This window comes from Danio rerio, chromosome 7 (assembly GCF_052040795.2).
Source record: "Danio rerio strain M-AB ecotype USA chromosome 7, GRCz13ab, whole genome shotgun sequence".
NCBI lineage: Eukaryota > Metazoa > Chordata > Actinopteri > Cypriniformes > Danionidae > Danio > Danio rerio.
In genome coordinates, this window is record NC_141027.1 from 41,517,501 (window position 1) to 41,545,358 (window position 27,858).

General features: G+C 35.8%; 1 protein-coding gene across 50 annotated transcripts in view; it reads left to right on the forward strand.

The window, feature by feature from the left end:
• The window catches only part of scrib (scribble planar cell polarity protein), a 116,365-nt gene that overhangs the window by 47,824 nt on the left and 40,683 nt on the right, over positions 1 to 27,858 (forward strand). For 20 of the 50 annotated variants that reach the window (XM_087258890.1, XM_087258913.1, XM_087258922.1 and 17 more), the window contains exons 2-15: positions 10,311 to 10,428; positions 10,907 to 10,985; positions 13,650 to 13,739; positions 14,800 to 14,856; positions 14,981 to 15,044; positions 15,390 to 15,464; positions 15,708 to 15,852; positions 16,705 to 16,823; positions 17,455 to 17,654; positions 17,752 to 17,918; positions 20,375 to 20,505; positions 20,608 to 20,733; positions 21,311 to 21,487; positions 22,383 to 22,799. In XM_087258890.1, coding sequence (XP_087115016.1) covers positions 10,311 to 10,428; positions 10,907 to 10,985; positions 13,650 to 13,739; positions 14,800 to 14,856; positions 14,981 to 15,044; positions 15,390 to 15,464; positions 15,708 to 15,852; positions 16,705 to 16,823; positions 17,455 to 17,654; positions 17,752 to 17,918; positions 20,375 to 20,505; positions 20,608 to 20,733; positions 21,311 to 21,487; positions 22,383 to 22,799 — 1,965 coding nt within the window. Of the gene's footprint in view, positions 1 to 10,310; positions 10,429 to 10,906; positions 10,986 to 13,649; positions 13,740 to 14,799; positions 14,857 to 14,980; positions 15,045 to 15,389; positions 15,465 to 15,707; positions 15,853 to 16,704; positions 16,824 to 17,454; positions 17,655 to 17,751; positions 17,919 to 20,374; positions 20,506 to 20,604; positions 20,734 to 21,310; positions 21,488 to 22,382; positions 22,800 to 25,489; positions 25,553 to 27,858 lie in introns of all 50 variants that reach the window. The other 30 variants (XM_087258914.1, XM_087258901.1, XM_087258923.1 and 27 more) reach the window with 3 other exon arrangements.

Here is a 27,858-nt window from a genome sequence, read left to right on the forward strand (position 1 = left end):
TCAATTGAATTTAGGTTTGGTTTTCATTTTTTGAAATGTCTTTTATTAAACAACCATTATTTTAACTGTTCCGTGTGTTTCCGTGCGTCTTTTGGATACCTGGCATTAACAGCTGTTGTGTGCAGATATGTTCTTTTAAAAATAAGATGAGTGAGGAGGATATCAGAGTGGCATTGTGTCTTAAGGAAAGGAAGTCAGGTCTGTGTTTGTGTGTATGTCTCATCGACCTGTAGAGTCACTAATGAACTGCTTCATCCATCCTGAGCCCACCTCTCTTCATTAATAATCCACCTCTCTCTCGCTTTCACTTTCCCCAATAACTGCTCTCATCCTTCCTGACCTCATTTCTCATCTCTTTCCCTTTGTATCCCACATTCTTGCCATCTTTTATCCTCCCTTTTTTTTAGTCTGCCTGTTCCCTTTGCTTGGGGACAATAGGAAAGTCTTCCACTCTGTTGGTGCCTTTAGTGGGTGGAGTCAAGCGGTCTTAGTTTTGATTGACAGCACTGTGTGCGACTTCAGAGGCTTTGTCCCAGTGCTGAGGGAAAAAGGAGCAGGGGGTTCATTCATATGAAGGACTCTCAGTGTAATCTCCAGAAGTCTGAGGTGGAAGGGGGAAACGTTCTGCTTTAATTTGACTCTGGTTTCAGAATGACTTTTTGTTATGTTTTTGTTCCTATCAAACAAAAGAGGAACAAGATGTTCAGTGTTTGGATTTATAGTGGGTTTCCCCTTTTCTGTGTGTTTGTACATAAGTGCAGTCACCTTTCAGGTTTCTTGGCTGTGCTACTGGTGTAGTCAAGCCCACATTCTCTTGTCGTCTCTTTCTTCAGAGTTGAAAAAAATAAGTATCTGAGAGCTTTGTTTGGCCACTCCCCCCAACCCTTTGCTTAGAGTCTGTGAAAGGGCTATTCTGGACAATCTGCATTTTAAAACTTTGTTGCTCTTTTATTTCTGCATGAGCCATTACAATCAGTGACTTTATTACTGATAATGCACACGAGATGTGCATTACGAGTGAACGAGTGAACTTGATGCGTGACCCTCCCTGTGACACTTTACAATTTGACACTAAACAGCCATTGAAGAAAAAACTGGGTACGATGAGGTGACAATTTTCTTTACAGTTCAGCCTCTGGGTTTTAAAGAGTTAATTTATTAGAGATGTGTTAGTTTACCAAAAAATGACTCGCCCTCATCCTGAGACTTTCATTCTTCTTCAGAACATAAACTAGGATATATTAGTTACATTTTGAGAGCCCCCTTATCCTCCATAGATAGTCCTTGCTCGTTTAAAGCAATTACCAAAAAGATTCTCAAAGCAGACCATATGCCTAAATTTGGTTTAATCAGAATATTATCAGCCTACACAAATACATTTTTGTGTACATAAATATATAACACCTTTTTCAAGTCTCTTCTACTCTGTGTCAGTATCAAGCAGTCAACACTCGGAGTTAATCAAATGTATTTCAAAATTTTCCTGAATTCTGTTTAATAGTTTAAGGACAACTTTGATGAAAGGTGATGATGATCCACTTCAAATGTTGACTACTGTAGATCATGATTGATCACTCTGTTGACGTATACCTTTAATGCACTTGTGCTTTGTTTCACCATAGACATTGATGATTTCTTGCACACCTTGCGCATATTTTTCTGTTTTTTTAATGGAGCTTCCACAAACCTGTACAATTTGAAAAAATAATTTTAAACTTTGTAAGCATTTTAAAAAAAAATGAGCAAAAGTGGATAGAGGGAGAGTTGACATTGTTAGGTGTTTTAGAGGAAAGTAAAAACAGTGGCTACGTCCAAAACCGCATACTTCCATACAATATAGTACGCTAAAATCAATATGCGAGCCGAGTATTATGTCTGAATTCATAGATTTTGAAAATCAGTATGCGAGAATTACCCGGATAACTTACAACTTTTAGGGGGCACCGTTTGATCATTTTTAATTGTTGAGGAATTTATTGCAGCTCCTGCTTTAACATAACAGAGAAAGAATAGAGGTCAAGGCATCTTTTTAACATGTTATGTATTGCTTTTTTCTTGTTTGTCATTTTGGTTCATAAAAATGACTGCCTTGTACTCATCTCTGTTTCTAGGATGAAATGATGTTAAGTAATGTTGGGGACAAAGGGGTTAGCTGTAATGGTTTAATTGGAGAAAGTCACAGGGTAAGCAGTCACTTGACTAACACACAGCAGCCTCTGTTTTGACCTGGACTCCTGAGCCAACATATCTTTCTCTTTTTTCCCCTTCATCTTGCTCCTCCTATCTAAATGTGTTGAATTCTTGGATGCCTTATTTTTAAGAAAAAATGTTAGTTTAGGATCAGTATATGCCACATATACCAGAACAGTACAGGTTGTGACTTTTTTTTTTTCTTTTTTTTTCTTTTTTGCCTTCAGGGTATCATCTCTGTAAAGTGACCTTGAGTGGCTGTTGCAGAGGAAGAGAACAGCAGCACTCACTTTCTCATTAGGGATCATTTCCCTTGTGCTTAGAATATGTATAAAGGTTTAGCTTGTGATTTCTTTGCCTCGAGTGGTACCAAGCAGAACTGCAAAAATGATGAATGCATCAAGATCGTTTCACCTTAACTCTCACTCATGTCATGTTTGTCAGGATACGCTGAGAAATCTCTTTGTGTAGTGAACTGAGATAACGTAGGAGAACGTAATCTTACATAAATATATTGTATATTATTGTTTATGGAGGATGTGTTTGAGGAGTAATTGAAAATAATTGCAATTTTATCATCTGTATCTACAGTGTTTTTCAATGGCAGAGTTTTATTTACATTTTTACTTTTTATGATAGTGGGTCACGGTAGTCAAACTGGGTTTTGCTGTGATTTTCCATGATCTGTAGACAATGACATAATATGATACTGTGGAAGATCAATGGTAAAATGTAATTATATCTGATATATAACAGAATCAGTTGCCAACTCTGTCTCACTGTCAGAACATTTTCATTTTACAAGTGCTTTATTATAAAAAATCCATTGACCTTAGACTCATGTCATACTGTTGTATTTTACAGTTAATTACAGTTAGTATACTACTACGATGGTTATTGGGTGATACCGTTCATTGATTGTTCTGTCATCACTCTGTGAGATCAGACTGAGATGGAATCTTATTTACTTTAACTTGTTTGTCTAATTAAATAATTATATTTTCATATAAATTATGCAAGCATGGATGTCCATTTCATGAATTTCCTCCAGTGCTTACTAAATTAGATGTTGGTGCATTTGCTTTCATTGATGCCTAGGTTTGCTTTGTTGAAGATTTGCTTGGTTGTAGTTTTAATTAGTAATGAATATATTTATGAAGCCCTTTTATTTATATTTTTTCTATTCCTGCTCTTTTATAGAAGTACATTTCTTTTAAAGTGAAACTGTGCTTTGTGTAGTGAATTTCATGGCTTATTCAAACCCACTGACTTTACAAACATGCAAATGCATGCTGTAAATCCTCATTATACTTCTTCATTGCCAGAAAGCCTGTAACTGTAATTGTTAAATGCATTGTTGTATACAATACATATATACTGTAGATATACATACACACGCAGAATATTTCTCTGCTATTGGAGCTATTAATGGATTAAAGTCACTCAAACTCACCACAGGATAATGATACTTAAATTTTCTTTCTGTGTAATGAATGAGGAATAGATCAATGTTAAATTTATGTTAGGTGTTTTCACGATAGGCTCATTTAGAGTATTACACACATTAGGGGTGTAACGATACACCAAAGGCACGGTTCGGTTCGGTTCACGGTTTTGGAGCCTCGGTTCGGTACGGTTCGGTTTCTGTTTGCTGTGGGGTTGGGGTTGATGTCATGTTAACAGCAATGCTAAGAGACAATTCACTTAATAAAAAGAACATCTTAACTTTTTCTTTATTAACTTTGTCATCGCATTTTTAGTACAGTCAGGATACCCGAGTAAACAACTAAAATTAAATAAATACCTCCAATATAGACTAGTCAGAAAAAAAACAATTTTCTTTAGTGCAGCCATCTTAACTAAGTAAACTAAAATTAAATAAATAACTGCAGTGTTGGATAGTGAAAGATCTTCTTCAAAAACACCATAATATCCACATTCTCCGATGAGAGACTTGATCGCTGTGCAGACACAGACGCTCATTTTTGATTATCTATGGTTTCAGTTAGATAGATAGGTTTCCGTTTAAATTAATGAAAAAGTATACATATAATGTGTTTGTAAAGTGTTTTTACATGACATATTCACCAGTAAAATACATTGCAGTTGTGTCAGAAACTAATGTTAGAGTTGTAGCCGGCTGTTTTCCTCTCGATCTCTCTCTCTCTCTCTCTCTCTCTCTCTCTCTCTCTCTCTCTCTCTCTCTCTCTCTCTCTCTCTCTCTCTCTCTCTCTCTCTCTCTCTCTCTCTCTCTCTCTCTCTCTCCCGCTCCCTCTATGCCGGTCATTTATGTAGGTCCGCCTTCATGACAGCTGCTGCCTGTCATTTCAGTAGGTCCGCCTTTTTGACAGCTGATTGGTCAGGAGACCGATCTATCATCATTTGGTGACGCAGCGCGGGAATGTGAAAAGCAATTCAGGAAGAGTGGGAGAGAGAGCGCTTTTTCCTTTGATCTCGTTTTTCGTGTATTATTCTGACATGATTATGATTTTCGTTGTTTTTGCTTAACTTTCGTTTGGGCAAAATTATTTTGCATTACTTTTGCCCACTTTAAGTAATTTTGTGAGGTTTGTACATTTTTATTTAAATTGATTTGTATATTATTTTTTGGATCCGCTCCTTCCTGACAATATAGCTGTTCACTCTTAGTGTAAGGTGAATAGGGAAAATGCCATACGATTTCCATTTTGCAAACACATAGAAAATGTATTGCTAAAGACATCAGGTAAGAGGTGAAGGTCATCTTTGTTTATTTTATTCAGTATAGGGAAGAATGCGGCGCTCGGCGCTGAAGACCTTTTTTTTCTTTTCATCAGTTTTAGCGAGGTAAGAGGGGTTATTAGAGGAGTTAGAATTGTTTTATTATATTTATTTCTTTTGTTTGTCTTCACTATCACCCCCTTGCTCGAGTGTAACAAATTTTTGTTTGATACTTTTGTTTGAATTTGCTACTTTATTATATTATTTTTATTAGTGTAAATATTTTTTTTTGTATATTTGGGCATTATTCTGGTTTGACTTTTGTACATTAAATCACTTTTGTTGGCAGTTTGTTGCTTACACCCTCACATTGTGAAATTACCACACTTTTAAAATGTTTTTCCTTACAAGTAAGTTTCGTGAAACAGTTAAGACAGACAGGCAGGCGCTTTGTCTACGACACGAATTCTATTCCTGTACTCAACTGGAAAACCAAAATGTTTCCACACAGATGACTTAAATGTGTCTGGGGGATCTGCAATCTCAGTACTATGTAAAGCAGCCATCCTGCGTCCAGTAGTAACAAGTGTGATGCTCACTCAAGTCACATGACATGACATGCACCAAAATACTAACTTTAGAATATAATATTTAGAACAAAACCTCATCATTACTAAAACAATTTAATTAAATTTGATAATAAAGATGTGTTTAAATTGGTTCAATTAGTTAGAGACAAGTGACGTCAACCTCAACAATGGGCAGCAGGGGGAGTGAGAGTACCGCGATACGCCACGAGAGTTTCGCGATACGTATCGTGGCTGGTGTATCGCGATATTTCGGTTCGGTTATAATATCGTTACACCCCTAACACACATTGAAATGGTGTGTAATTGCTCTAATCCCTTGGGACTTGCGTAAACGTAATTTGGTGCATTTTGCCATGTGAACATGTGAAGAAACCGAACCAAGAAGAAAATGTGACTTCGTAACAAATTGTACAATGATATGCAGTTCTGAAAACACTGTTAAGCCTGATTCATACTTTTGTGTCAAGTGATCTTTATACCCCCCCGGTGCATCCACTGCACTTAGCCAACACCATTGTGAGCATTTCTACAATCTGTATTTTGTCTGTTTTGCTCTGCAGTAATACTTCCAAAATGCTAGTAGGCTGTTTTGCTCGGACAGTAAATTAAAGCCCGCTGTCCTTATGTGTTGACAAAGCACTCTGTGTGCCTGCAGTTGAAAAAGGTCAACATTGTCACTCGATCCAGAACCAAGGTCAATGCCAGTGTGACAAATCAAACTCGTACTCATTCCATGAAGAAAGATGCAGGAACCGGCAAATGCTTGACAACTTGAATCGTCGAGTAAATAAATAAAGTACCTATTCAGAGCTCCTCCACTAACTAAACACTCCCACCATCAGCTTCACTCTACTCTCATTGCTCTCAGCCCTCCGCACACTTGTCATGGCTATACCAAGCCGGCCAATCACAGATCTTTTGCTCCGCATCATTGTGATGTGTAGTTACATTTTTTTGAGGGTATGGCGACGGGTATGCAACTGTCCAAAGGCTACACCGTGACTGGACCTACCGCATGCACACAATGCAGAAGTGTAAATTAGCCTTTTTCATATGTTGTCTGTTTAGCGGGAGATGCAAGCATCAGTGGCACCCAGCACATGTTTAACCGGATTCAGTTTATATACAGGCAACTCGGATAAATTACTGGACAGTGAAAAGAATGTCTTTTTGAGTGCTGCTGATTGGTAACTATATGGTCTTGGGCTTGCCTGGCATCTGGCCGCAGTGATGAATGGGCCGCTTTGTGTGCGTGTATAATCAGGCCTTCACTAGAGCTTCCTCCCCCTAATGGACCTCACAGCTCCCACTCAGGACAGCCCGACTAGCAGTCGACTGTCAGGCCGATGCTCTGCCCCTGCCCAGCTTGTTGATTTTTGAATGAAGTTTACACTGGTATGCGTTCTGTTGGTCTCTGTGTGAGGCCATCTCATCGTTGTCCAGAATTTTGTGAGATGATGTGTGTAGTTTCAGCCATATGTCATCACACCACTTGTTTTCAATTATTTCAGTCTTGTATGCAGCTGCTGTACTGACTTTATTGCTACGCATGTACGTGTATTTTGGTCTCGTTTGTAACCAAGCTCACGTATCCTATCAGTTAGTCATGTGATACGTGTCACCTGCTTCTGTGGTGATGATAGCAGTGCCTCCAGCTTCCCGCAATGAACTCAGAGGTAACCCATAAAGGACTGCACTTCCTCTCAGGTGAGGGGTGAGCTGTTTACATCTGCAAACATTACTTGCATAGGAAGTGTCAGTATTGTAGCATATAGCAGTACTTCTTTTGTCTCTTATGTCTTCTTGTTATCCACAGCAATATCCAATGGCTCCTCCACATGTAGGCTAATTGGTTGCATCTAAAATATTCACAAAAAAAAGAAAGTGTAGAAATGTAATGTCCATAGATTATATTAGGATAATACTAAAGCAAAAAAAAGGTATATCAAGTGAATGCTTTAGTATATAATTGATATTATACATCAATTATAGCTTTCTATCCTTAGAAGTGTCTTTAATTATTATTATTTATATACTATTATTAGGGATTTCCTGATCAGGTTTTTTGCCCTCGAGTTCGAGTCATTGGATTTTGAGTATCTACCAATACTGAAACCCAATCCAATACATTTAAAAATAAAGAAAAGTGAAGAAACAGAACCAGGATGTTTCTTGTTTTTTATTTAATTCACCTTATTTTAACATACAGCAACTCCGTTAAAAACAGAGCACTTCTGTGAGGTAGCTTAAACAATCAACTAATAAATAACATCAATTGTTGTTCTGTTGATCATGCATTTCCATTGAAATTCGTTAATTAAATTATAATAATTTTGGTTCCTTATTTTGATTACTTGCGCATCTATATATTTAGTATTATTTGTTTATAATATGTATAATTATATAATATTTTGTTGATTTAACTTAAAAAGAAATGTAGTTTAGGCTGCTGCTTTTTTCCTTTTTTTATCCAACAGTTACTAATTTCCTATCTTTTCAATTCTTTTCCAAAGTAAGCTAGTTTGTCTTTCATATGCATCAATGAAATGTGTGTGTGTGTGTGTGTGTGTGTGTGTGTGTGTGTATAGATAGATAGATAGATAGATAGATAGATAGATAGATAGATAGATAGATATACATGATAAAGATTAATTATCTGTCTATTCACAATGTATAGAGCATTCATTCTAAATATATTTGACAATTTCACATTTTATTTATTTCCTTGGCTTTTAAAACCACATTTGAATCAGGCTACCTATTTAAGACAATTCTGGTTCTTCATAGTCCAACAAAAAAGTAAATTAAGTCATCTTCAGTTCCCCTGGGATGTCTGCTGAAGCCCCCTTGTGACCCCGGCCCCCAGGTTGACAACCACTGCCTTTTATAGAGGTGGTAACTGTAGTACTGTTGATTCAAACGTTTTCAGTTACTTTACCCACAATCATGTGCTGTTCTCATCCTTTATTTATATTTTGCTTCCATCTTCTCTTTTTACAGAGGGTTTCTATGTTTTGGCCTTGTGTGCTAGTAAATCAGAATTCCAGTTCACAGACACAAGCAACCAAACACACACACACACACACACACACACACACACACAAACACACTGAGGTATCAGCCTTGTTCTTGGCAGTACATAGTAAACCCTCTGTTGGTGCTGTTCAGTGGTCAGCCCAGCATTAAAAAGAAAGGGTATGAAGGCCAGCAGAAGCAGGAATGTATTAAATGTGACCTGCTAACAAGCGAGCTCTTGATAGAGGAGCATAGCATGGAGACACAGACACGCACATGTTTGCCTGCTCATCAAATAATTGTTAGTGTTTTAGGCAAATGTGTGTGGATGAGCTGGGGTCATATTGTTGATCAATGGTTATTAGTTTCTTTTCTGACTTGATTTTAACATCTTTCAGATACAAATTTGAAATTCACAGGTCATCCCAATATTTTTGGGTGGTGGGGTTACCAACATTCTCAATTGAAGCAGAGAAACAAGTGTATAATCGAATGTAGTTTGTTGTGCTTTTGCCGTTTTTTTACCATGATGTTTGTGTGGTAATTTGTATCTGTGTGTCATATTTTCACCCTGCTTTTTGCAAATAACCAGCCTGTTTTAATGTCTGGTGTTATAAACTATTAAATGATCTTACAGGACACGTCCTCCAAAAATATTAAGTATAATTTAAAACCGGTGTATTTTTCTATTTCGTAACATAAATAAAAACTTGAGGTTTCCTTTTCCTATAAAATAAAAGTTACCAGTGGTTTTTTTTTCAAAATGTTTTTCTTTTTAAAAAAAAAAGTAAACAGTGCAGATTGGAAATAACAAGGGGGGAAGATGAATGAAACCAGTTTAATTTTCTTTTTATCCTACATGATAAGGATTTCCCTAGATTGGTAGTTTCAGGGTGTTTTTTATGGTTTGGTTGTTCTGTGTGACTTGCAAGAGAGAGAGCGCCCTCTTTCCTTTGGAGGAGATTTACTGCTTATCACATAACCGTACTTTCCTCACATGATGTGCAAGACAATTGCAGCTTTTGCTAATTGTTTGGAATTATTGCTTAGCCCTAATGTTTGATGTTTATAGCCACTGACATCCATAGGAGAGAATGTTTTTGGAACATTTTAAAAACAGGTTTTTGGCAAATGGAGGGAGAGTTATGATGACAGAATTTCTTTTTTCAGTGAACTATCCATTTAAGGAAGCACTAAATGGTTATACAAATTTCTTAATGGGAAAAGGTTACGTAGATGTTATTAAGCATGGGACAATAACCGTTTTCAAGGTGTACTGTGGTTTGGAAAAGTCAAGGTTTTAAAACTGCCAAAGTTTTCTGCTATACCGTTCCTACGGTATGTGTAAAGAAAAGAAGAAAAAAAAGTGTTTCCGTTTATTTTTTATTTTTTTAGGGCAACAGTATCTCCAGCAGAAAAGATATCCAAAGGTGCCATATTAAATTGTAAGGAAATCTGTGTTTTTGAAACTTAATGAAGAAAGCAGAAGTCAATGATCCATTTGCATCATTTAGCCCGACAAGTTTACTGCTTTGAAATATTATAAATGTATCTCAAAAATAATTTTGTTGTTTTTAAAGGGGATTTTTGTTGTTTTTTACGCAGACATTTAAAATTAAAATATTTCAGAGCAGTAATCACAATATTGTCAAAACGTGATATTTTTATCCAAGGATATCATACCACCAGAATCTTATACCGTCCCATGCCTAGCTGTTATTAGCCAAATCGGTAACCTGCATCTCCCTTAATGAATTGATCTGACCAGTATGTAATTGAATTTTGTCTAACTTCAACCCTTTCTTTCTTTTTCAGCCTTTCTTCAGACTGCACAATTTGCGAAAGCTGGGCCTCAGTGACAACGAGATTCAAAAATTACCACCAGACGTTGCCAACTTCACGCAGCTAGTGGAGCTTGACATCTCTAGAAATGGTATGCAAACTTTTGTGCCACCTAGAGTTATTTACACACACATTCTTACACATCCTGTGTGGCACTGGAAGGTTTCCTTACCCAGAGCACTGGAATGTTTTCTTTAAGCCACATCTATTTAAAAAGTGTACATCAATTTCAACACCCAATTGTCTTTGCATGTGCCTCTCACCGCCTGAGGCACTTTCACTGTTCCTCTCTGGATTGATCGTGGGAATGTTCAGTGTGTTGCTGTGTATTTAGACCATAGTGTGTTCTATATTCTGCAACTCTGCAAATGGAGCGACTCCTGCTGGGCTTTTCAATCCTGTGCAATGCATAGAAACATACAGACATCTCGCCACAGACAAATCATCATCTCCTCCCGTTCATTCAGGCCATCTGGTAGACATTATTAAGAAGCCTGAAATAGTACTCAGTTTGTCATGACACTGCTTTTAATATATCTTGCTGACTGTGGCTTTCTCACTCTTGTCAGATATTTCTGAGATTCCTGAAAATATAAAATTCTGCCAGTCTTTGGAGATTGCAGACTTCAGCGGAAACCCCTTGACCAGGTTAGTGCATCGGAACAAGCCACAAAGCTCTGGCTCATACCAATATAACGATGTCTTGAATATGTATAATGTAAGCAGAGGGTAAGCAACAATCAACTGGCCAAGGACCAGAATCGGTTGGTTGTTATTTTGCATGATTGGCCATACTAGTGGCTGACCTGTTATCTAATTTCAGTGGTCATTTCTTATTATTGGCAGTGGTGATCTCATAAAGGACATGCAAATAAAGCAGCGTTTCCATCCGATGAGTCAAAGAGAACAAAATCATCACTTCCTGATTAACTGACGTCACATGTAAAAAATGTTAAGAAACTAAATTTGCTGTGGTACGAGAAGCTGCTTGAATCTTTTTATTATTTAATAAATGATTTGCGCCTCAGAAGACATTGCCGACATGCAATGAATGTGTGGTATCGCTTGAAGGCTTGAGATGCGGAGCACAGACTCTCTTGATTTTGGAGGTAATAAATAATATAATAACACTAATACTGAAATGGTAAAGGCGTTTTAGAATGACCAAAACAACATTTCACATGTTTTACAATGTGATCAGCCTGCTGGTTTATTCATTCATAAACTATTACATCATCACATGTGAGTTTATTTATCATAACTTTAATGCGCATGTTGGAATTTGTTTATGTGCATCTTTTCTTATTGAATAAAGGTTTAACCTACTCAGTTATGCCATAGGTTTTTTTATGCACATTTTGGTTTTTCATCAACCATTTTTTTTATCCGCATATTCAAAATGGGACAAAATGGGGCATGGGACAATAACCGGTTTCAGAAGTCCGTTTGGAAAGTCAGTTTTAAAACCATTAATTTTCTTTTGTACTGTTCCTACTGTATATGCAAGTTTTTTTTCTTGTTTTTTATTTAGTTTTTTGCGGCAACAGTTTTACCACATCAAAAAAAAGATACTGGTCAGCCCACGATTCACCATACACCTTAGAAACCAACATCCAAGCATGCTATAGACCTGTGGTAGGGAATCTATGGATCTCGAGCCACATGTGGCTCTGACCAAAAATATGTGCCTCTCCAGCTGTCTTCCTTTAATAATATAATTTACGGTTTAAAAAAATTATAACCATCAATAGAAATCAGTTTCCTATCAAAATACAATTACAATTCCCTTTTATGTAATTTTTTATTGCAAAATGAATAAGAACTCAGTTAACAATAAAAGGACGTTTTGAATTGCCACACCAATTATGGGCAAACAACTTGCGTTACTATGGTAACCTTGCGCACTTAAATTCAAACAGCATATATGAATGGTGATGGTGAAAATAGAAATCCTATAGTTTTTTCTTCATTCATGGACTTGCTCAACGTGTAATGCTTCATATTTGTTAATTTTTGAGTTGTGCATGGACAAATTTAGGTTTTGTTTAAATCTTTATTATTTATAGTAGTAATACTATATATAGTAATACTATATATTTACTATATAATACATGTATACTATATATGCAAATGTATTTTAAAGAGGCATTTGGAGATGTATATGTACATCTAAATGGCTCTTTAAAAATGCTTTTGCTTAAATAAAAAAATGGCTCTTTGCTGAAAAAAGGTTCCCGATTCCTGCTATAGACCTAATCAAAGACGCCTTTTTAAGTTGTAAAGAAATCGATAGCAGAAAATAGCAGTGATTTTTTTTTTTTTTTTTTTTTTTTTTTTATTTAACCTTTAGTTGCAAAATAGTTCAATTCAATGAGTGGAAAAAAGCAACAAAAAAAAATATATAAGGCATTTAACAAAAGAAAACAATTTTTAGAGCAGCAATCATTTTATTATCATAACATCAGAATCTTAGACCGACCAATGCCTTAAAGAGTGACAGTCGTGCTTATACTCACAGCCATATGATAACATGTAGTGCCTTGGAAATTATTCTTAGCCTGTAAAAGCAGCTCTATTTTCACGATTTGCTGCCAATTGACCACCCAAGTTTTTTAATCTTGTATGTTTTATACATGCAACGTGATTCAAGTGATTCAAGACGATCTGCAAAGTGTGTGTGTGTGTGGGTGGGGTATTATCTATTATTTATAGAAGTTTCTATAGTATAATAGTATAAAAAGCATATATAACCTTTGGACTTTTCTAACAATAAAAAAATTTTAAAAAAAATTACAAACAGTGGATAGTTACCCGTTTTGTTAATGTTTGTTGAAGTTTGGGGAAAACATTGTTATTTTAATAATACATTTACATTTATTTTTTATTATGAAAAAATAAGTGTATTTTTATTATTTGTTTATGCCGTCAATTCTTAGAAAATTGCAATAGGCTAAAATCGGTATTGACTGGTCACACTTATCAAAAAATCAAAATTGTAAAAGACTCATCTCTGATAAGCAGGATGGGAAAGGAAAAGATTTGTACTAAAAAGAGTTTACATATGTTGTGTTAAAATGCTGTAATGTTGTATTTAGAACAGGTGAGAATTTAGCAGGCTCATTTTCCCCTTATTTTGGGGTCAGAGAGTTCACACAACCATTGGAGGATGTCAACTTTATTCATCACTTGAGTACTTCCTACTCTTTATTTACATTAGAGCAGGAAGACGTGCACTGCTAGCAGTAACAGCCTTCAGAGGCCAAACCTTTTCCATTGTGCATCTCATTTTCCTTTTGTCTCTCTCGGTCTCAGGTTGCCTGATGGCTTCACGCAGCTCCGAGGACTGGCTCACCTATCACTCAATGACGTGTCGCTGCAGTCTCTACCCAATGACATAGGAAAGTGAGTTGATAAGAACAAATTCAAAATTGCATAAAATAAATCTTAATGTGGGAACAAAACATGCATTTCCTTTTAAAATTTGCTTTAAAAGTTATTTATTCTAGGTGCTAGAAAGAACTTTCTAGTCTTTTTAACAAGAAATAAATTAGGTTCATCGTGTCACCCACGGTCCAAAAAACATGTTTATTCCATTAACCACTGGACTCATTTTAACAAAGTAAATCCACACGTAGTTCTTAAGTTTTCTTAAATATTTTATCTCATTGTAATTGTGAAAATAACCAAACCTGATTCTTACCATGAATTTAGCCTTAAGCTAAGATGGTGCTATAAAAAAAGACATTGATATTAAATAATATAATATAATAATATAACATAAAATATTTCATTAGAGTAAGTATTTTATTTGTAGTTTGCTCTGCAAATACAAAATTGCCACAATGTAAAAAAAGTAGCAGATCTTTCGTATTGTGATGCTGAGTGTAATGGATTCCCAAAATTGACAGAGGAGTGTTAGTGTAGGTGGTTGTCTGTCATTTTTAATAGATGATCGTACATTTGTTTTTAATAAACTAACTACAATGTTGAAATTAAACTTTATTGAATGAGGCATCCCAAATAACGTAACTATATGAAATTGATCGAATAAATGTTTATTTTTATTTCAACTTTTAAAATCATTCTAAGGTAAAGTAAACATCAGAAAAATCATCAATTTATCTAGTATTTGTATTGTTTATATAGTCAAACCAATAAACACAGCGTTAGTTTTATGCAATATATGGCAGAAATGTTTATCTAGGAGGCATATCTGTGCATGTTGTTTTAAGACATTTAATATGTCTTTGTTTTATAAATTTCACTTCTTTAATCACAGGCATCTTATTCACACACAGACGAAATGTTCTCTATCTCACACATATATACACACATACTCAGTTTTTGGCCACTGTTGATGTCGTACAGATGGAGGAGCCCCTTACTCCTCCAAACCAAGTGACACACTTACCATCTGACACCCAGTCTTATCTCTTTCTGTTTCTCGTTCTCTGTCTCTCAGCTTGTCAAACCTGGTGACTCTAGAGCTGAGGGAGAATCTACTGAAATCCTTGCCCTCGTGAGTACTTTCCCATCAGCCTGCAGTTATTCAATTCGTAGCGCTCATGCTTTATGTAAAATAAAAACATACCAATACATGCAAATCAAATGACAAAAGCTGAAATGTCTGTGTTATTCTGTAGCTCTCTTTCCTTCCTGGTAAAACTGGAACAGCTGGATCTGGGCAGCAATGTACTGGAAGTTTTGGTAAGGAGTCCTGTAATATTTCTTGCAGCCCTAAAATCAATTTGTGTGTGTTTGTGTGTGTGTGTTTGTGTGTGTGTGTGTGTGTGTGTGTGTGTGTGTGTGTGTGTGTGTGTGTGTGTGTGTGTGTTAAACGATGCATATAAATGCATGTCATGTTTTCTGGTTTATTCGAAGCATAGTTATTTCTGAACACCTGAGCACCTTCTGGTGAATCTATCATGTCATGTTGTTTATTTCTTTCATTATTCTTTGTGTGCTGTTTCATAACATTTCTTTCTTCTTCTTTTTTTTTTTTTTTTCTTCGTCCTGTCTTTAATCTGCTTTCTTTGTTGTTCTTCCGTTCAGCCTGACACACTTGGGGCGCTGCCCAATCTTCGTGAGCTGTGGTTGGACAGAAACCAGCTCTCCTCACTACCTCCTGTGAGTACAGACAGCTCGTGATTGGCTGATTGTCATTAGAGTCGTCATCTGTCTGGTTGCTTTGCACATCTAGTTCAGATTTAAAGCTTGCAGTTCATGCAGATGTTGACTTTTCAAACACGCTTTACCTTCAGTGCAGTTGAATGCGTTTGGCATGTGCCTGTTCTGCTGATAATTGGAGTGGAAACTAGAGTGCTTTAATTTGCTTTCGGCTGACTGAAAGATGACCTCTGCCTTTAACAGGAGCTGGGGAACCTGCGGCAGCTGGTTTGCTTGGACGTGTCAGAAAACCGTCTATCAGAGCTTCCCACAGAGATCAGCGGCCTTATCGCCCTCACGGACCTGCTGCTCTCAGAAAACCTCCTGGAGATCTTGCCGGACAGCATCGGTGAAACTCTATACCTCTCTTCCAAACGTCAATAAAAATGAGCTTTTGCATGCTTTGTTTGAAGACAATGGCCGCATTACAATAAAGGCATTGTTCATCCGTTTAGCTTAAACTCTGTTTCACCTTGTTGTAAACTATGTGCCTTCTAAATTAAGCCAGCAACTTTATGGTGACAGCTTTATATTTACCAGCCATAATTTTCTCTTCTGCATTCAGTTGATCTGCATTCATGTTATTTATATATAATATATATTAAATTATTATTATTATTATTATTATTATTATTATTATTATAAAAAATATTATAGTTTTTTTTAGCACTTTAGTGTAAATATCATTTACTACTGGCTTATTACCTGTCTGTTATTAACTGTTAATTAGAAAATATTATAAAGTATGATCTCATTTTACATCTCTAATCCTAAACCCATCTACTACCGTAATAACTATCATTAAACAGGCAATTAGTATGTAGTAGTATAGAAGTTTGAGCTAAAAGTCTTAGTTAATGGTCTGTACATGGTTTATTAATAGTGTGAATTATATATTACCATAAAGTGTAATCGTTTAATTTTGTTGTTTTTTTATTTATTTATTTCGCACATCAGGTAATGTGTGCAATATTTTGAATACTCTTCTGATTGCACTGATCTGCTGAGGAATGTTCAGTACATTGAGCATAACAACACTGCCCTCTAGTGTTCTCAGATTTTTGTCTTGCTATTGGCTTAAAGTTTTTTTTTAACTGATGTCATTATTTATAACCGTATAATTTATTTTCTGATGTTATTGCATATATAATTGCGCACTGAGCACCCATAGATCTTTATATACCGAATATTTCTTTTTCAGGCTCACTTAAGAAGTTGTCCATTTTGAAAGTGAACCAGAACCGCCTTGTGCATCTGACTGACTCTATTGGGGAGTGTGAGAACCTGACAGAGCTCATGTTGACCGAGAACCTACTGCAGGTACACAACTCTCTACATTCTTTCTACTTCACTTTGCTGAATTGACTACTAAAATTGTGAATTTGGTGATTAATCTTTTTTTTATATTATTGATGATTGGAATATTTTTAGCATAAAACAGTGAATTTGTGCAAATTGGTTGATGTTGGTCCAGGACAAGTTAAATACATTAGTCTGGTCAGATTTCGGAGTTTAAATTTTAAATCTCCATAAAAATTTCACTGTGGAACCTTTATTTATATTTAAAAATTATGGGTTTTTTCAATAGTAATGTCATTACTTTTTAAAACTTTTGTTTTATTTAAAATGCAAATGTAAAAAAATGCATAATTATAACATTAGTATTTTAAAGCTACGTTTAAAATGTGCATTGTAAGATATTGTTTTAATAACTAAACAAAAACTTGCTAAAATCAGCAAACACACTGTTTTTCACTCCTAATGAGTGTGCATTCCTGTGTTTGTTGGATACTTTTATCTGAAATCACTAACAAATGAGTGTAGTTAATGCTGAGGGAGTCCTAAATTCCAATAGAAAATGTGCAAAATGTTCTAGAGTAATGCAGATTGAGGGAGTTTTTAAAAAAAACAGGCTGTTGCAGAAACTTTCTTGTCCTGTTTTTATTTTCAGTCTCTTCCGCGCTCACTTGGGAAGCTGAAGAAGTTGACCAACTTGAATGTGGACCGAAACCGTTTGAGCAGCGTGCCTGCAGAGCTGGGCGGATGTGTTAGCCTGAATGTGCTCTCTCTCAGAGATAACCGTTTGGGAAAACTACCTCCAGAGCTCGCCAATGCCACTGAATTACATGTGCTTGATGTGGCAGGCAACAGGTTAGAAATGCGTTCTGTAGAAAAAGTCTTCATGTCACAAGTGCTAGATATAACATGCTTAGAGTTGCAAAAGTATTCATGTCTCTCTGTCTCCCAGGTTGCAGAACTTGCCTTTCGCATTGGCCAACCTGAACCTGAAAGCTATGTGGCTGGCAGAGAACCAGTCTCAACCCATGCTCAAGTTCCAGACAGAGGATGATGAACAGACTGGAGAGAAAGTTCTCACCTGCTACCTGCTGCCCCAACAACCCTCATCTAGCCTCGGTAAGACACTCTGACGTCCTTTTGAATCAGTAGTGTCAGTTTATTGTTGTTTTTTTCGATTCTCTGTCTGTCTCTCTCTCTCTCATACACTCATACATATACATACACACTGTGGACCCTTTTATCTGGTGTATCTGTAAAATAAGATTTTGTCTCTCGGCAGTTACAGCAAGCAATACTTGTAGATCTAGGCACAATTGTGTCTGCAGAGCAAGGTTTCTCCACCTTGTCTTACAGAATGACCCCATTGTTTTTCAGTATATGCGTCACTGCTCGGTAAACAGCGCTGATAGCTAAAGCCAATCACAGTCATTTCTTTTGAGAAATGCCAATCAGGGGCATTTTTAAAAACTCAGTCGACAGCACTCAAAAAGTAAGCTGAATTATTATTTATATTTCTGTATTTGCTAAATGCTCCTATCGTCCGCTGTGCCTGTACTTGAATGTTTTGAATTATCAAACAACATGTTTTCATTAAGTAAAATCAAAGGTGCAGTTCGTATATAAGACTGATTGTATTAAAAGATGAAACCGTAATCTTGTGTGAAGTAAAACAAAAAATGATGTATGGAAAGCGTCCTCGATGCACTTAGATATCGAATTGAACCGAACTTATGACATGTTGATCATAACTGAACCAAACCGTGAGGCCAATGTAGGTTCACATTGAATAGAGCTGTTATGCAAGTTACGCTCAAACCAATAGTAGCATCACACAGGCAGATTTTTTTGATATATGAATTTAATTACTTATGTTTAATCAGTTATTTTTGCCCACTTTGGTGAAAAGAGCTTAAATGCTTTGGTCATACACAATTTTTTTCAGGCCAGAGGTAATAAATATCATTTCATGGGTTAAGTATATATAGATATCATGATTACTTTATCTCAGTGTACCAGACAAAACTTTTCCTTTCAAATATCAAAGTCTAAAATAAATATCTAACCAACCTAGCAGTTTAATCCTTAAATGCTTGTTTTTGTTTCTATGTATTTTTAAAGCCAAATTTTATTTCAGAATCAGAAAGAGCTTTATTGCCAGGCATGTTCACGTATGAGGAAATTGTTTTCGTGACAGAGCTTCTACAGTGCAACAGAATTACAGAGATGGGACAAAAAACAGATAATAAATATATTTTAAGAATAGAAGTAGTAAATGCAAATATACAAATTGACAAGTATATGTACAGGTAAATTACTACAGGGCCCGAAAGGAAGCTTTTTGCTTGGTAGCACCGGTGCTCCTTACTTTTAAAAATTTAGGCGCATCAGCCAAAATTTTGTTACACCCATCAATTATAAGCACCGTTACTACAAGTTTTTTACAAACATATTAATTGCATTTAAAATAAACACTTATCAAACTAACAAGCTAAAAAAAAGATAGGCATGCGTGAGGAAAATATGTCTCAACGAAATCCCGTTATCACAAGAAAATACTTTTTTTTTTTAATCATAACTGAGCGACCAAAAGATACACAGAACGTTCACTGGCCCTGCAGGCGCTGCTTGACATGAATGAATTTGTTATCGATATAACTGTGCTCTCACGGGTCGTGTCTGATATTGCACTGAGGCTTTTGCCATATACTGTAGCTTAATATATGCATACATCATGTTAATAGCAATACCGTTTTTTTTATGAGTAGCGATATTAGTTTACTCAGTGCAAGCCCGTTTGTGATGGTGTACGTGGTGTTTACAATTATATACAATCATATACAATTATATGAAAGATTAAATAGAACCTCTCATGCTAGATGTGGCAAACAGTTACTTGAAAATTGCACCCCACAGACTTTTCATGGCAAACTTGAAGCCAATGGAAGTTTTTTTATCCACTCTTCGAAAAGTGTAAATGGTGAATTTACGTTCCCCACATGTTCACTACTAAGACGTGTCATTATTTGTAACTTGTAACATTGTAACATGGTTTCTAAAACTAAATCTGGCAGTGTTATTTTCATTCTCATCTTGAGCGCATTACAATTTTTCCTGGTAGTAGTTCTCCCTGTCATCCCAAGCCAGAATGCATTGACTGAGTGATTGACAGCTGAAATTAACCAATCCATTCGCGTTCAGTTCTCGAACAGTGGGCCAATAAGAAGAGTGCGAAGGCGAGAGTAGGGAGAGTTGTAATAATGATTCACTCAGCAGTCCAAACGATTCGACGTAGTCTTCTGAGGTCGGATTTGGTAGCTGAGCTAAACCAGACAGTTATTGGTTTGCAGATGACTGATTCAATGATAGAGGCATAGAACTGTTTCAGCAGGTCCTTTGGGAGGTTGAACTTCCTCTGCTGACAAAGAAAGTACAGCTTTTGTTGAGCAATAGAGTCAACGTGAGTGCCCCACTTTAAGTCCTGAGAGATGGTGGTGCCCAGGAACCTAAATGAATCCACTGTTGAGGCTGCAAGCCATAAATCTTATTGCAATATTTTATAACATACATTGCAGAGAATCTGTTGGAGAGGAGCGTTGATGAAGCGTGGCCCACAGACACTAATTTGAACAGAGTATCAGTTATTCAGTTCCGGGACGACTCCAAACATGAAGAGGAAGATGATGAGACTGCGGCAGACAAGAGGGTGAGCGTGGAAACCTGTCAGGATGCTTGTAGTTTCTGAAGGATAGACTACATGAAAATGTGTACACATGCTAACACTTTTACTGTCTATTTGAACCAGCAGGGTCTTCAGAGGAGAGCCACACCACACCCTAGTGAGTTAAAGGTGATGAAGAATGTAATTGAAGCAAGAAGAAATGAGGCTTATACAGCCAGACCAGATGAAGATCTAGAATCCCCAGATGCTGAGGTGAGTGCAAAGTTGCTTCTGTCAGCTAGCATTACTTGAAATAAATACACAGAGCAATTTTAACCCAGTAGTAGAAACATCATAAATAGTTTTCTTTTTATTCACATTTTTTTATCCTCTCAAGAATCTTCAGATTCTTACTTTATACAATTTATTTAAAGTATACATGCATGTTTTTTACTCTGGTAAATGACATAATTGTGTAATATCCCTGAAATTAATATATGTTTTAAAGGGAAGATTAAAAGGGTAGCTCAGCAGAAAATGTCATTGTCATCATGTTCCTAAAATGCATCTCAACGGCTACCAGTTTACAATATTTACAATATTCAGAATATCTTGTTTCCTGTTCAACAGAATGAAACAAAATCCTAAAATTGTCACACCACTTGAGTGTGAGTAAGTAATGAGGAAAGGTTCTTTTTTTGCTGAGCTATCTTTTTAAATATGATGGAATGTACTATATATATATATATATATATATATATATATATATATATATATATATATATATATATATATATATATATATATATATATAGTGAATGTTATAGAATTGATGTCTGATGTTTTACAGGAGAAACGGTTAAGTGGTCTGTCCAATCAGAGTCATGATTCTCAGGCATCCAGTAGCACCACCTCAGCCACTTCCCATGAGGACAAGCAGGGTATAAACAGTACAGGGGTGGAGCTTAATGATGGACAGGTTCAAGAAGAGGAGGATCTGGATGAGATGGAGGTGGAGTATACTGAGGTGAGCTGCACTGTCATTCCTCAGAATGTATGCACATGTCAACTACGTTCACAATACCCCACATACAACTCTGAAGTGTATTGTCCATACGGATATATAGATTAGGTTTGTGTCGAATAGGGATTTTATTGGTTTTCATTTTTAAAAGAGTTTTTATTTCAATACTATTTGAGAAACCAAAGCAAATGTTTGCACCGCATTCATTAACTCGTGTGCAAATCTCTAGTAACAAAAAAAAAAAAAAAGTTTGAAAAGACACTGAACTGAAAACCACACAAATGCAAATTAAATGGATAAATGTAACTACTTCATTATTAAAGATAGTGTACGTATGTTTTTGTAAATAACCATCTTGAATTATTATTATTTTTTATTTTTTGTCTGTAAAAGTGCCATCTACAGGTACTTTTATAAACGATTGCGGATTAGATTTTCACAGAATCACTTGCTTTTAAATTCTGAAAATGATTTTTTTTATCTGTTAGTTTTAGTTTTTCATTTAGTAGGAATTAATTTTCTTTCGGTTAACTAAAATGTTTTTGACCAGTTTTTTTAATTTTAGATTTAGTTTTAGTTGACTAAAATAACCTTGCTATGAATTCAGTTTCTTTAACAAGACGTAGTTTACCATACATGAGAATTCATATAATTTTCTCACCCTCCACTTGTTCCAGCCAGTCTGTATGGGTGTCTTTCTTGTGATGAATGCAAAATATTATGTTTTGAAGAACATGGGTGATAATTTGATCATTACTGGTCTTTTTTTGTAGTGTATTTTCTTTTTTTCTGTTAAAGTTAATTGGATCATCAACAGTTTTGACGCAAACATCTCTTCTATTCTCATCATTTTAGTTTGGAAACCATTTTCAATGTGCAGATTTTCTTGCATTTACAGCCTACTGTGCACTTTGCTGAAGAGCCCATCATCCGTGGTGGTGATGAGGACGACGATTATGATAATGACGATGATGACGCTGAAAGGAGTGACGAGGTGTCTCAAACGCCATCTTTTCCTGCCGAGAAACAGCGGCTCATACGTAAAGACACACCACACTACAAAAAGCACTTCAAGATCACCAAGCTGCCCAAACCAGAGACAGTCGCCGCCCTGCTGCAAGGCTTCAGTCATGATGGCCTGTCACCTACTGCTCACACCCCTGAGAACGAGAGGGATGGAGAGGATGACGAGGAAGAGGAGGAGGATGAAGACGAGGAGGACGATCTCCATACTCCTTTCCAGCACAGACTAGATGCAGCAGAGCTAGAAGACATCAGAATGAGTCAGATGAACTCGTCCCTGCAGCCAGTGAAGGTAAGAAAGGCTGAATTCTACTAAGGATAGACAAGTCTCTGATGAAATTAATTTTTGTTTCTGATGATTTATGCTATAGAGGTGTTTAACAGCCATGCAGAATCTTTTTAATTCAAGATATAAAATATACAGGGCTGAAAGTCCCGCACTAGCCTACAAGTTTAAGTGAATCAATTGTGATATTTAAAAAATAAATAAATAAAGAACAGTAAAGTTGTGAAGTATTTCACTTTTTAAATAAAGTTTTACTTGATGAATAACGTGAATTGTCTTATGCAGTACATTTCAGTCTACGGCTGCACAATACATACTGTTTCGGCATTGATATGTGTGAATCTGCTATAGTCATATTGCAGGATCTGCAATGTTTGGTATTATAAATAGGGTTGGGATTATAATTAACCTTAAAACACAATTCAGAAAGTGATTTGTGAAGTCGTTGAAAAGTTTAACTCTAAAAATATGCAAGTATTTTATTTGGATGGGTTTAAAAGGCCTGTGACTGTGTAAACTGTTAATACTGTTAAACTCCAGCTGAATACCATAAAGCATGGTTTATTTCATCTTTATCTTTGTTCTGTTGTTTCATCTATGCTTTAATTTATTTAATTTTGTGTAATTTTCCATATTTGATGCAGATTCACTTCCCTACAAATGATTCCAATCATAATAAAATCAGGAATTCTGTCCACATACTGCAGGTTCATCTTGTGAAATCATATTCATATGGCAGAACAACTAAATATATAAGATATCAGAATGTGTTTGATTTGGCCCCCTTTTTAACTGATAGTTGTTTTCAGATTCGCATTACAAGATTTACACTTTTCATCTCACACTTATGACCCCCATCGTATTTATTGAATCAGTTCCAATGTATTGGTATTGGTGTTGTCATGTCAATTGGAATGATCATTGGCAGCATGCAAAAAGTATGCCTTTGCCAAGAAAAATGTTTTGACTTGAATGATAAATGCCTGTGTGTTTGAACCTCTTGGTCTGATTGAAGGGACAGATCCTCAATTGAAAAAAATCTGCTTCTTGTTTGCTCCACCCTCATGTTAAGCTCCTCCTCCACATCTTGACTCCGCCCCATTGAGCACTGCTCTTGCTTGTCATCATTTCTCTGCTGCCTGGGTGATTCAGTGCACACTGCCGCCTTTGCCCACCTTTCCACAACTGTCTTTTTGCTGATCATTTTAAATTATACCCGAGCATCACATCAATTCAATATTCCATATTTTTTTCTTATATTATTGTTTTTATGCAGAATTATGCAGATTATAATTAGTTAAGAAACAGTTTGCATCTGTACTTGTATGGAAAACCAATATGGTAAAAATGTGAAAATAAGGTTTTTTGTGTATATAAATGTTTACATACATATACATACATACATACATACATGCATACATACATACATACATACATACATACATACATACATACATACATATATATATATATATATATATATATATATATATATATATATATATATATATATATATATATATATATATATATATATATATATATATATATATATATATATGGTTGAGTATAATCTGACTGGATCATAAAGTGCCAGTCTAGTTATAACAGTCTTTTTTGACCTTGTGGGGACATTATTTTTTGTGCCCATTATAAAAGCTTGTAAATGCAGCACTTTTTCTTTTAGGCTTATGTTTAGGGTTGTGTAAGGGGGATAGAATATAAAATCCATACAGTATGAGCAATTCTATGTGAAGTCCCTATAAAACATGGAAACGTGGGTGTGTGCATGTGTGTGTGTGGTCTCCATGACTGAATGGATGAGTGGCTGAAGAATGTTTGCACAGGGCTTGTGTACACACGTTTTCAGCCTGAAAAAATACCGAGCTGTTCCTGTGTGAATATTGACATTTATGAGAATGTGGGTATTAGGTAATTGCTTTTTATCTTCGTTTTATAGCACAGACTCACTAATGATTTGTCTGGGACTTATGTTGACAGCCTGTAACTTGGGTTGCTTTAAGGCGATACATTTATTTATATATATATATATATATATATATATATATATATATATATATATATATATATATATATATATATATATAGACTAATGTTACTGCAGATCCACATGTTGCTGTAACAATCAAAATGAATGATTAATGATATTTTGAAGTTGTTTAATAATTTTTCACCACTTATTTAAGGTTTTGTCAGCGGTCGTACAGCAAGTGCAATAGTTTCCTGACTGCCATTATTTGTAAATGCTTATTGCGTTTTTGGGACCGAACCTTTTGCTAATAGTCAATATTTAAATGGAAGTTACAGGCATTGTTTGCGCAGTGTCGTAGAGTGTAGGAAAAAGGTGGATTCTGTATAATCAGTACCTCAGTGCTCTAACCATCAATGAATCGTTTGTTGTTGACTGCACTACGATTATTTCTCCTGACTGTCAATTACAGCTGGTTAAGTGTTGTTTTCTGTATATGTGGTGGTTTGGAAGCACTGTGTCTTTATTTGTGTCTATGCGTGTGTTGCGTGGTGAGCGCCATTCAGTCAGCTGTGTGAATGTTCATTTGATCAATTTTGATTTTTCAGTCATTCAGCTTCTATTTTTTTGTTTGTTTTGTTTTTGTTTTTTTTTATTTTTGGCCTGACTAATCTGCATGCCCTCTCGCTGGTTCCTGTCCTAACAGGGGGTGTCATTTGATCAAGTCAATAATCTGCTGATTGAACCTGCTCGAATTGAGGAGGAAGAGGTCTGTACCTACTCTCTTTCCGCCCAAACTCCCGCTCTCTCCCTTGCTCTCTCCATCATTCACTCACTCACTCATTCATTTTCAGTTCAGCGAATTACGACCCACCACAAAATTTCTTCATTAATCTAAACCCGATGGCCAGGGAATCACTGACTAACATGTGTAAATCACAGCTGTAGTGGATCTTAGTCTTTGGAGAATAAAAAATTCTCTTGATGCTCTTAGTTGGAGATATTAAAGAATTTAGTTGGGTTCAGTTTTTGATCTGAGCTCTTGCAATAATGTATTTACAGTGTAAGCATGTGGACTGAGCATTTCCATGCCATGGATCATATTTTCAGATGTTAATATTTACCTTTTAAATTTTTAAGGAATGGGTTCTTTCATTACCATTTCCTGTTTCTCCAAACTAGGTTCCATTACTGTCTGCCACCTTGTTTTTCTGTCATCATCTTGTTTTGTTTGTTTGTTTGATTTTGTTCAATCTTTTTCATCTGTCAGGCTCTATGAATAAGGATCACACGATCTAGTGGAAACCTTTTTTTTTCAGTGACATGTTATAGGTTTGTTCTGTCTTATCCCATGGATATAAACCACAAAATTAGTTCTTTATGCTTCCAAATTTTATTTGTAGGTTTTTCCATTTACATGCCATATACAAATACATGCATATGGTTAATGCTCCAGAGACCCAGCTGTTTATCCATTTTAAATAAAAACATCAATGTCCAATCTATTGCATGCATTCAGGCAAAAGTTAGTCAAGAATCTTTGTTTTAAGACTCAAATGTATGTCATAATATATGGGATCCAATGAGTCTTACAAAATATTTTTACTGTACACTACCTGACAAAAAGCTAGTTGCCCATCCAAGGTTTAAGAACAACAAATAATAACTCGACTTCTTGTTGATCATTTGGTATCAGAAGTGGCTCATATTAAAGGCAAAGGCTATGATCATGCCTTGATTTTTAATTATTTAATTAGCACAGTAAGGTCTGACTTTGCTTAGACCAAATTCTTGTCACTTACCAGATAATGTACAATAAAGAATATAAAGTCATTCCGCATTGGATAAAAATGTATATTGTGTATGATTTCCATGAACTTGGAGGACTGCATCCATACATCTCTGCAATGACTCTTTGTAACTTATTAATAAAGTCATAAGTTCTTGCAGGACTCCCAGTGTTCATCAAGATTCTTTGGATTTATCTTCAATGCCTCCTTCTTCATCTTTCCCCAGACATGCTCAATAGTGTTCATGTCAGGTGACTGGGCTGGCTAGTCCTGGAGCACCTTGACCTTTTTTGCTTTCAGGAGCTTTTATATGGAGGCTGAAGTATAAGAAGGAGCGCTATCCTGCTGAAGAATTTGCCCTCTCCTGTGGTTTGTAATGTAATGGGCAGCACAAATATCTTGATGGCTTAAGCTGTTGATGTTGCCATCCGCTCTGCAGGTCTCTCGCACAACCCCATACTGAATGTAACCCCAAACCATGATTTTTCCTTTACCAAACTTGACTGATATCTGAGAGTCTTGGGTCCGTGTTGGTATCAATAGGTCTTTTGCAGTATTTGTGATGATTGGGATGCAGTTCATTAGATGGTTGATTAAAAAAAAATCTACCTTGTGCCACTTTTCCTAAATGATCAACTTGAAATCAAAATATTTATTTGTTGCTCTTACAACTGAAATCAACGACAAGACTTTTGTTAGGTAGTGCAAGATAAGTAACTATTAGCCAATACATAGTTTAGGATGAAGTAAGATTTCATCCTTGAGCATGCTGTATTCATGCTCAAAAACATGGTTCCCTCTTCAATTTATTTCCTCTTCAACATGCTCACTGTGCTCACTTTGCATGGCTGCTTCTGTAGAATCAACCACATCTAGTCATCATAAATAATTTCACCACTCATGCCATTCATTTTCTGACTGTAGGGTTTACCGGTGATGTTTGTTGTCACTTGGATCAGTCTTGAAAATTGTCTTCAAATAGTTTTGTTTAATAATTTATATACTTTATTCATGATTTTGTTATCTCATAAAGTTATTGTGATAAATAAAATGAGGTTCAGCTTTGAATCTGTTACAGTTTTTATTGATAAGTAGATTTAAACTAGATATGTAGCCTTTTTTCTTCTACAAAGCTTTAATGAATACTCTGTGCTCTCAAAACTGTAAATTACTTTTAAAAAGAGCAAGCACTCCATTAAAACTGACTTCAGCATTACTTTAAGCTCTCAATTAGTTACAGTACTGTGTTGATTGACAATTAGACTTTAACTAGATGTGGAGCCTT